General features: G+C 44.1%; 1 protein-coding gene across 1 annotated transcript; it reads left to right on the top strand.

Annotated features, from left to right (window-relative positions):
- The first annotated feature begins 471 nt into the window (after positions 1 to 471).
- On the top strand, positions 472 to 10,608 carry PSMB9 (proteasome 20S subunit beta 9). Its single transcript, XM_069746340.1, has 6 exons — positions 472 to 558; positions 6,887 to 6,954; positions 7,039 to 7,170; positions 8,658 to 8,787; positions 9,844 to 9,985; positions 10,439 to 10,608. Exons 1-6 carry the CDS (start codon positions 508 to 510, stop codon positions 10,564 to 10,566), a joined length of 651 nt encoding a protein of 216 aa, XP_069602441.1. The 5' UTR covers positions 472 to 507; the 3' UTR covers positions 10,567 to 10,608.
- The last annotated feature ends 536 nt before the right edge of the window (positions 10,609 to 11,144 follow it).

Here is an 11,144-nt window from a genome sequence, read left to right as displayed (position 1 = left end):
CTGATCATTCCCCAGCGACCAACGATCTCCCAGCAGGGGCCTGATTATTGGTCGCTGTCACGCATAACGATTTTGTTAACGATATCGTTGCTACGTCACAAAAAGCAACGATATCATTAACGAAATCGTTATGTGTGAAGGTACCTTAAGGTGCAATGTTTCTCCTTGTGGAGAGTGACATGTGAAGCCTGGCGTGTCAGAGTGAGGAGACTTAAAAGCCAAGCACTCTCCTCTGGGAAATTAAATATGCAAATTGTCTTTTCAGAGAGGTTGAGGACTTGAACACTTTCTCAAATTTATGTTAGAAACTAAATATACATTCTCCAAATCGTTTCATTTTACGGCATTATGATCTGTGAATGCAGCTGGTGTGAACCCCTGGATGTGATCCCTCTGCCTGGACCTGCCGGATCCGTCACACATCGCAGAGTAGAATGACACGGACGCGCTCATCAGGCTGGAGCTTTACTGACACTTTCACTTTTGCTTCGTTTTGCAGGAAGAAAGATGCCTTCTCTTGGGGGTCCAGGTAACATTTCTTACGAGGTGTCCACTGGGGTAAGAGTCTCCTCATTTATTTAATAAGTGTTATTAAAGACCCAGAAGGTGGAGAGGGAGCAGGGACAGGAGTGGATGTGCAATACTGGGGAGGGGAGAGAACAGTATGGAGGGGCAGGAGCACACAGGCGACATTGCTTCATCTTCATAGTATAAATCCTCCAGCTTTCATACAGAATTGTACAACATAACAATGGTGACAACAGAGGAATACGCAGAATTACAGAATATACGGGTGACATTCTCTAGAGGAAAGAACAGTGAGGCATCATACAATGGCGCACGAAATGTGCAGGTCGCTACTGTGGGTGCTAGGGTCGCCCGCTGCCCCCAAATGTACCTGCGGTTCACTGTGAACTCAGATAGGAGCTTGTCAGTGGGGTCTTACATTGTAATCAATAATTCGGACGTATCAGACCCCTGCGCTGGCTGCACATATTAATATGCACACTGACAATATAATGTGAGGTAGAAGAACATACTCCATTGAGGATGAAGTCGCTCGCTGCAGGGTTTGTTGCAGAATGTTCTGTAGCTACTTATTTTCGTCACTTATATAGCGCCATTAGTTCCAAAGTGCTTTACAGACATCATCATCACTGTCCCCATCGGGGCTCACATACTACATCCGCTGTCTCGTCACCTGAAGCAACTCCATACAAATGAATGGAACCAAATTTCAGGCTCAGAAATTTCTGCAACAAAATCTGCGGCCGAATCGTCACATGTTGATCATTTGTTGCACATTTTCAACAAGGATTTAGCACTGAAAATTCACATAATACAGTACAAGCTAAGGTGATGAGAGTCCATCAAAATTAGTTATATGTTGATTTTCTTTGCGGAATTAATTGCTGAATTTAATCTTTGTGCTGCTAATTCACATGGGCGGTTTTGCACATGGACCTCTACCCCTCATGGAATAATAATTGCAGTGTACATTAGTCTGGTCCAGATTACAGATTCCATCCGTGTGCTGTACGTGTTTCTCACGGACCCATAGACTTGTATTGGTACTTTTCATCCGTGATATTGGAAGAATTGAGCATGTGAACAGCTCCATAGACTTTAACCCCTTCCCGACCTTTGACGCATACGCTGCGTCATGAAAGTCGGTGCCATTCCGACCCATGACGCAGCATATGCGTCATGGAAAGATCGCGTCCCTGCAGGCCGGGTGAAAGGGTTAACTCCCATTTCACCCGATCTGCAGGGACAGGGGGAGTGGTAGTTTAGCCCAGGGGGGGTGGCTTCACCCCCTCGTGGCTACGATCGCTCTGATTGGCTGTTGAAAGTGAAACTGCCAATCAGAGCGATTTGTAATATTTCACCCATTATAACGGGTGAAATATTACAATCCAGCCATGGCCGATGCTGCAATATCATCGGCCATGGCTGGAAATACTAGTGTGCCCCCACCCCACCCCTCCGATCGCCCCCCCACCCCCCCGATCTGGCCGGTACACTGCTCCGGCTCCCCTCCGTCCAGTGCTCCGCTCCCCCCCGTGCTCGTGTCCGCTCCCCCCGTGCTCCAATCACCCCCCCGTGCTCCAATCACCCCCCCTGCACTCCGATCCACCCCCCCCCGTGCTCCGTTCCACCCCCCGTGCTCCATTCCAGCCCCCCCGTGCTCCGTTCCACGCCCCCCGCGCTCCGTTCCACCCCTCCCGCGCTCCGATTCCCCCCCCCGTGCTCCGATCCCCCCCCCCCGTGGTCCCCCCCCACCCTATCATACTTACCGATCCAGCCGTGGTCCCGTCCGTCTTCTCCCGGGCGCCGCCATCTTCCAAAATGGCGGGCGCATGCGCAGTGCGCCCGCCGAATCTGCCGGCCGGCAGATTCGTTCCAAAGTGCATTTTGATCACTGAGATATAATCTATCTCAGTGATCAAAATAAAAAAAATAATAAATGACCCCCCCTTTGTCACCCCCATAGGTAGGGACAATAAAAAAATAAAGAAATTTTTTTTTTTCCACTAATGTTAGAATAGGGTTAGGGTTAGGGGTAGGGTTAGGGGTAGGGTTAGGGTTAGGGGTAGGGTTAGGGGTAGGGTTAGGGGTAGGGTTAGGGTTAGGGGTAGGGTTAGGGGTAGGGGTAGGGTTAGGGTTAGGGCTAGGGTTAGGGTTAGGGTTAGGAATGTGCACACGTATTCTGGTCCTCTGCGGATTTTTCCGCTGCGGATTTGATAAATCCGCAGTGCTAAACCCCTGCGGATTTATGGCGGATTTACCGCGTTTTTTTCTGCGCATTTCACTGCGGTTTTACAATTGCGATTTTCTATTGGAGCAGTTGTAAAACCGCTGCGGAATCCGCACAAAGAAGTGACATGCTGCGGAATGTAAACCGCTGCGTTTCCGTGCAGTTTTTCCGCAGCATGTGTACAGCGATTTTTGTTTCCCATAGGTTTACATTGAACTGTACACTCATGGGAAACTGCTGCGGATCCGCAGCGTGTGCACATACCTTTAGAATTAGGCTATGTGCACACGGTGCTGATTTGGCTGCGGATTCGCAGCAGTGTTCCATCAGGTTTACAGTACCATGTAAACATATGAAAAACCAAATCCGCTGTGCCCATGGTGCGGAAAATACCGCGCGGGAACGCTGCGTTGTATATTCCGCAGCATGTCAATTCTTTGTGCGGATTCCGCGGCGTTTTACACCTGTTCCTCAATAGGAATCCGCAGGTGAAATCCGCACAAAAAACACTGGAAATCCGCGGAAAATCCGCAGGTAAAACACAGTGCCTTTTACCCGCAGATTTTTCAAAAATGGTGCGGAAATATTTCACACGAATCCGCAACGTGGGCACATAGCCTTAGGGTTAGGGTTGGAATTAGGGTTGTGGTTAGGGTTAGGGGTGTGTTGGGGTTAGTGTTGTGGTTAGGGGTGTGTTGGGGTTAGGGTTGTGATTAGGATTATGGCTACAGTTGGGATTAGGGTTAGGGGTGTGTTGGGGTTAGTGTTGGAGTTAGAATTGAGGGGTTACCACTGTTTAGGCACATCAGGGGTCTCCAAACGCAACATGGCGCCACCATTGATTCCAGCCAATCTCGTATTCAAAAAGTCAAATGGTGCTCCCTCACTTCCGAGCCCTGACGTGTGCCCAAACAGTGGTTTACCCCCACATATGGGGTACCAGCATACTCAGGACAAACTGCGCAACAATTACTGGGGTCCAATTTCTCCTGTTACCCTTGTGAATCTAAAAAAATGCTTGCTAAAACATAATTTTTGAGGAAAGAAAAATGATTTTTTATTTTCACGGCTCTGCGTTGTAAACGTCTGTGAAGCACTTGGGGGTTCAAAGTGCTCACCACACATCTAGATAAGTTCCTTTCGGGGTCTAGTTTCTAAAATGGGGTCACTTGTGGGGGGTTTCTACTGTTTAGGCACACCAGGGGCTCTGCAAACGCAACGTGACACCCGCAGACCATTCCATCAAAGTCTGCATTTCAAAAGTCACTACTTCCCTTCTGAACCCCGGCATGTGCCCAAACAGTGGTTTACCCCCACATATGGGGTATCAGCGTACTCAGGAGAAACTGGACAACAACTTTTGGGGTCCAATTTCTCCTGTAACCCTTGGGAAAATAAAAAATTCTGGGCTAAATAATTATTTTTGAGGAAAGAAAACGTATTTATTATTTTCACGGCTCTGCATTATAAACTTCTATGAAGCACTTGGGGGTTCAAAGTGCTCACCACACATCTAGATAAGTTCCTTTGGGGGTCTAGTTTCCAAAATGTGGTCACTTGTGGGGGGTTTCTACTGTTAAGCCACATCAGGGGCTCTGCAAACGCAACGTGACGCCCACAGAGCATTCCATCAAAGTCTGCATTTCAAAACGTCACTACTTCACTTCCGAGCCCCGGCATGTGCCCAAACAGTGATTTACCCCCACATATGGGGTATCAGCGTACTCAGGAGAAACTGGACAACAACTTTTGGGGTCAAATTTCTCCTGTTACCCTTGGGAAAATAAAAAATTGCAGGCTAAAAGATCATTTTTGAGAAAATAATTTTTTTTTTTATTTTCATGGCTCTGCGTTATAAACTTCTGTGAAGCACTTGGGGGTTCAAAGTCCTCACCACACATCTAGATTAGTTCCTTTGGGGGTCTAGTTTCTAAAATGGTGTCATTTCTGGGGGATCTCCAATGTTTAGGCACACAGGGGCTCTCCAAACGTGACATGGTGTCCGCTAATGATTGGAGCTAATTTTCCATTTAAAAAGCCAAATGGCGTGCCATCCCTTCCGAGCCCTGCCGTGCGCCCAAACAGTGGTTTACCCCCACATATGGGGTATCAGCGTACTCAGGACAAACTGGACAACAATATTTGGGGTCCAATTTCTCCTATTATCCTTGGCAAAATAGGAAATTCCAGGCTAAAAAATCATTTTTGAGGAAAGAAAAATTATTTTTTATTTTCATGGCTCTGCGTTATAAACTTCTGTGAAGCACCTGGGGGTTTAAAGTGCTCAATATGCATCTAGATAAGTTCCCTGGGGGGTCTAGTTTCCAAAATGGGGTCACTTGTGCGGGAGCTCCAATGTTTAGGCACACAGGGGCTCTCCAAACGCGACATGGTGTCCGCTAACAATTGGAGCTAATTTTCCATTCAAAAAGTCAAATGGCGCGCCTTCTCTTCCGAGCCCTGCCGAGTGCCCAAACAGTGGTTTACCCCCACATATGAGGTATCGGCGTACTCGGGAGAAATTGCCCAACAAATTTTATGATCCATTTTATCCTACTGCCCATGTGAAAATGAAAAAATTGAGGCGAAAAGAATTTTTTTGTGAAAAAAAATTACTTTTTCATTTTTACAGATCAATTTGTGAAGCACCTGAGGGTTTAAAGTGCTCACTAGGCATCTAAATTAGTTCCTTGGGGGGTCTAGTTTCCAAAATGGGGTCACTTGTGGGGGAGCGCCAATGTTTAGGCACACAGGAGCTATCCAAACGCGACATGGTGTCCGCTAACGATGGAAATAATTTTTCATTCAAAAAGTCAAATGGCGCTCCTTCCCTTCCGAGCCTTACCATGTGCCCAAACAGTGGTTTACCTCCACATGTGAGGTATTGGTGTACTCAGGAGAAATTGCCCAACACATTTTAGGATCCATTTTATCCTGTTGCCCATGTGAAAATGAAAAAATTGAGGCTAAAAGAATTTTTTTGTGAAAAAAAAGTACTTTTTCATTTTTACGGATCAATTTGTGAAGCACCTGGGGGTTCAAAGTGCTCACTATGCATCTAGATAAGTTCCTTGGGGCGTCTAGTTTCCAAAATGGGGTCACTTGTGGGGGAGCTCCAATTTTTAGGCACACGGGGGCTCTCCAAACGTGACATGGTGTCCGCTAAAGAGTGGAGCCAATTTTTGATTCAAAAAGTCAAATGGCGCTCCTTCCCTTCCAAGCCCTGCCGTGCGCCAAAACAGTGGTTTACCCCCACATATGAGGTATCAGCGTACTCAGGACAAATTGGACAACAACTTTCGTGGTTCAGTTTCTCCTTTTACCATTGGGAAAATAAAAAAATTGTTGCTAAAAGATAATTTTTGTGACTAAAAAGTTAAATGTTCATTTTTTCCTTCCATGTTGCTTCTGCTGCTGTGAAGCACCTGAAGGGTTAATAAACTTCTTGAATGTGGTTTTGAGTACCTTGAGGGGTGCAGTTTTTAGAATGGTGTCACTTTTGGGTATTTTCAGCCAAATAGACCCCTCAAACTGACTTCAAATGTGAGGTGGTCCCTAAAAAAAATGGTTTTGTAAATTTCGTTGTAAAAATGACAAATCGCTGGTCGAATATTAACCCTTATAACTTCCTAACAAAAAAAAATTTTGTTTCCAAAATTGTGCTGATGTAAAGTAAACATGTGGGAAATGTTATTTATTAACTATTTTGTGTCACATATCTCTCTGGTTTAACAGAATAAAAATTCAAAATGTGAAAATTGCGAAATTTTCAAAATTTTCGCCAAATTTCCGTGTTTATCACAAATAAATGCAGAATTTATTGACCTAAATTTACCACTAACATGAAGCCCAATATGTCACGAAAAAACAATCTCAGAACCGCTAGGATCCGTTGAAGCGTTCCTGAGTTATTACCTCATAAAGGGACACTGGTCAGAATTGCAAAAAACGGCAAGGTCTTTAAGGTCAAAATAGGCTGGGTCTTGAAGGGGTTAATGGGCACGTGTTCTATCCGTAGTAAAAAATGGATACAACATGTACATGTGACTGAGGATGTATGGTCTGGTAATTTGATGCCAGTTTTTCTCCATAGTAGGTGCCTCACCACATTTCTTCGTGTATTTCCAGACCACAATCATAGCGGTGGAGTTTGATGGAGGAGTGATCATCGGATCGGACTCCCGGGTGTCCGCTGGGTGAGTTCTCCTCCTCTGTGTATCTTTCACACGTCCTTGGTTTGTGTCTCAGACCCAGTTTATACTTTTCTCCCCTTTGTACAGAGAATCTGTGGTGAATCGAGTATTTAATAAGCTGGCTCCCGTCCACGACAAGATCTTCTGCGCTCTGTCGGGCTCCGCTGCGGATGCACAGGCCATGGCCGATATGGTGCATTACTACATGGAGGTGCACAGGTCAGTACTCAAAGGTGGACGTCAATTAACCTAACGTTAGTGTCTATTTTTAATATATTTTGATAAGTTATTATTAATTATTATTGTACAATATAGAACATTATTAATCCTCTAACTGCCAGGTCTGGAAAAATACAACTTTATATATGCTCATTCTGTGGAGCATATAATTGGTTTGTGTGGTCTCTTTGTGCTCCATGGACTGCGTACGGACCCCTTATGGCTAGTGTGTAAGGGATTTTTCATGTGGACCTATGGTCTGCGTGGAAAAAATGGCAGCATGCCCTGCTCCTGCCTGTTATACAGATGGGAATAATGCGTGCGATGAGGGTCATCTCCGGCACACAGGAGGACAAGCTCAGAGCCATTCTTACCAATATGGCTGAACTCGGCCTTAGTAAGAATGGGGATTACATGTATAGCCAGATACAAGAAAGCCTCCGTGTATAGCGAACACTTCCGCTGCTTTCGTCTGGTCCAGCTATGAACATGGAGTAGTGTCGCAGACCCTTGAAAAGACGTTTGCACGATCTAAACTGAGAGACACCTGTCCTCTTACGTGTGCAAGGCAGAGAAGTGGAGAGTCTCAGACTACAACAACTCCGATAGAGATAAGTCTCAGCACACACAAATGTAACATTTTACATGGCATAAATTTTCAATAAGAAAATAGTAATCAAATGAAAAAATAAATATATGCCTGAGTGTGACAGACTACTGAACGGTCAAATCGCAAATATACCAATAGATCAAAGAAGAAAAAACAAAGCAATGATAGAGGCCAGACAATATATAAAAATGCAACGATTTATTGTATACAAGTATAAATGTCAGGGGAATCAGTGGGTATACCCACTAACCATACGTACAAAACATACAGAAGAACAGGGACATGAGCAAACAGGCTAAAAATACATAATATAGCAAAATAAGTATCCATTGTCCAACATAGTACGGATCAATAACATATTGCTATATATACTCCCATAATAATATATATCTAACCGGAAGAGCAAATCAAAGCACAATAAATACCCACTAGGTGGTGATGGTGATGCCAAACATAGAGGCCATAGAGAAACATGGAACGTGAATCACATACAAAGTATCGGTATGTCTTACCCCAATGATAGCGTGGGACCGCCGGAGAAATTCAAAAGTGAGATAGCCTGAGAACCCACGTCGCCCCGACGCGCGTTTCGGCACAGCCTTCGTCAACTCCGAGAATAGAGGAGGCCGGCAGCCATTGTATATACAAGAAAGAGGACAGGGGGATTAGAGGAACTGCGCCAGAAAATAAAATGGAGGGGACCTGCTGTTTTACTGTGTATAATGTATTTATTGTAATATTTTATTGTCTGGTGGAGGAAGCCTTGAGTTATTCCAGATATAGTTCTGCATGTCTGCCAATATCGATAAATTTAATGTAACTTCTGTTTCTGACCCTTAATTTGAGATTGATATACATTTTTTTTCTCCCAACACAGTGTAGAGATGGGGGCTCCACCATTGGTGTTGGCTGCTGCAAACCTGGTGAAGGGGATCAGCTATAAGTACAAGGAGGAGATGTTGGCCCACCTCATCGTGGCCGGCTGGGACCGGAAGAATGGAGGACAGGTGAGGCAAAGCTAAGGATGGTGCGAGAGAAGACGCTTACACAAGGGGTTCACGGCATGGCTACCTGGCTCAATATACAAGTGGTTACAACCATAGCACTAATTGTAGCTGCAGCTGCCAGCAGACAAGGAGTTAGGGGGCTGGTGTAAGGTGTAAAGGGTTATTCCGGTGTCACAGTATTCATTGCCTATCCTTACAATAGACCATCCATATTAGATAAGAATCCCTGCACACGTATCGGTCACTGTGATGGGTCAAGTGATTACAAGTTCAAGTAAAATTTTAAAAAATATATGTAATATATATTTCTATTTATGCACATTTAATATAAATGTTTTTTTTACCAGAATGTAAATAAAATCCAAAACATGAAAATGCAAACATATTTGGTATATGTCCTAACTAATAAAATATATAAATTAGTCCATACAAGTGAAAGACGAAACAAAAACCAAAATGGCAGAACTGCTGTTTTTTGATTACGTCACATCACAAAAAATGAATAATGAGATCAGAAAGTTGTACAAACCCCAAAATGGTGACGTTAAAAAACAGCTTGTACTATGAAATAAAGAACTTTCATACAACTCTATAAAGTGAAAATAGATAAGTTATAGCTCAATCAAAAGCAAAGAGGGGCCCAGTTGGATTCTGTCGCCTAAAAGCCTTCTCAAACCTGGAACCAGAGGTCTCAGTGCTCAGCCCGATGTCAAACACCTGAGGAGTCGGCCCCCCACTGATCTGACATTGGTGGCCATCAATATTATGATCCCTTAAAACCTGTTTAGTGTAAATCAATGTTTGCCAACCACATGTAGGAGTCACATGTATCTGTGAGGTTCCGAGCTATTGGCGATAGAATACATTAGTGTTCATCAGAGACACCAGGGATGTCAAAGTTGACACCATCTTAGACACCATATTCCTTTCAGTCACTACTGTAGTGAGCGCACTCATCATTAGTTTGAGTATCTGATTATCTTTTTCCTTTTTAATATTCATTGTGACTCAACACAAATAATAAATGAGTGGTTGTCATAAATGTTTGCTCCACAGGTCTACGGGACACTAGGTGGGATGATAATACGACAGCCCTTTGCCATCGGTGGCTCGGGCAGTACATACATCTACGGTTATGTGGATTCTGCCTTTAAACCTGGAATGTCAAAGGAGCAATGTGAAAAATTTGCTGTTGATGGTAAGGAAAGGAGCTAGAAATCATCACGCCAGTACTTCTACATCTAACATATAGTATATTACACTTAGTAGCCAAAAGAACTCGTTGCCTAAGGTCTTGCATGTTGAGTCACCTCCTCTCAAGCCTTGAACCTGCCATGTCTGAACCAGTCATCAAATCTCCCCCGAGTCCTGGGATGAATGTCCGAAAATTGTTAATAGCACTGGTGTCCATTATGCTCATCATAGAGGGACAGGCAGCTGAAAACCAGTAATAAATGGTTGTGCACAATACTTCAGAAGGTGAACCTCTCCGATTATGGGAGACTTCTCTTATGATGACCAAGTGATGGGCTTTTTGGTTGTTGAGGAATCACCAGGACGCTTATTAGGGAACCCTGTAGAAGACTCTTTATAGAATTTAATACAAAAAACAATTCTGTAAAGATAACTCTGCTGTTCCCTTTCTTCACAGCGTTGTCCCTGGCCATGGGCAGAGATGGCTCCAGCGGAGGCGTCATCTATATGGTTACTGTCACAAAGGACGGCACGAAGGAGAACGTTATCAGTGGGGACAGCATTCCTCGCTTCTACAACCTGTAGTTATGTAATCCACAAATGTAAATAAATATTTTGGATAATCTATACTTTTTTTTCAATAATTTCACTTAAATCCCTCATGTCCAGATGTTCTTATCATCCGAATGTTTTCTGCTCTTATCCATGGAGTCAGTCAGGGTCATGTACTGACTGTGAAGCAGACTGTGATGAATAAAGCATCACCCGACAGTCTTTAGGAACTCCGTATACAATAATACAACAAATAGAAGACGTGGAGAAGCATCAGATGCCGACGATTTCTCTACCGCTATTGCTCCATACATTTCACAATATATTGTTGTGCTGTTCCATGTATATTCCTCAGTTTCCATGTATGTTGTTATATTTTACTCTGCTGCCACCCAATGGCCTTTTTCTGTATGGCAGCTTGTTTTTCATGTATTTCTTGTGGGCATGTCTTACATCCGGTTCAGGGGTCAAATCTTCTCTTCCTCTGGCAGCCATTTCCAGTTTACTTTCTGTTGTGAGAGGACGTGCTTTTGAACTGGGCTTAGGAAGGCATCAGTCTTTCGACCACTCTCTCATGCTGCTCACACTTGCAGACACACTTGGTGCTACAT

This window comes from Ranitomeya imitator, chromosome 2 (genome assembly GCF_032444005.1).
Source record: "Ranitomeya imitator isolate aRanImi1 chromosome 2, aRanImi1.pri, whole genome shotgun sequence".
NCBI lineage: Eukaryota > Metazoa > Chordata > Amphibia > Anura > Dendrobatidae > Ranitomeya > Ranitomeya imitator.
The sequence above is the reverse complement of the archived record's forward strand: the minus strand, read 5'-3'. Positions and strand labels throughout refer to the sequence as shown.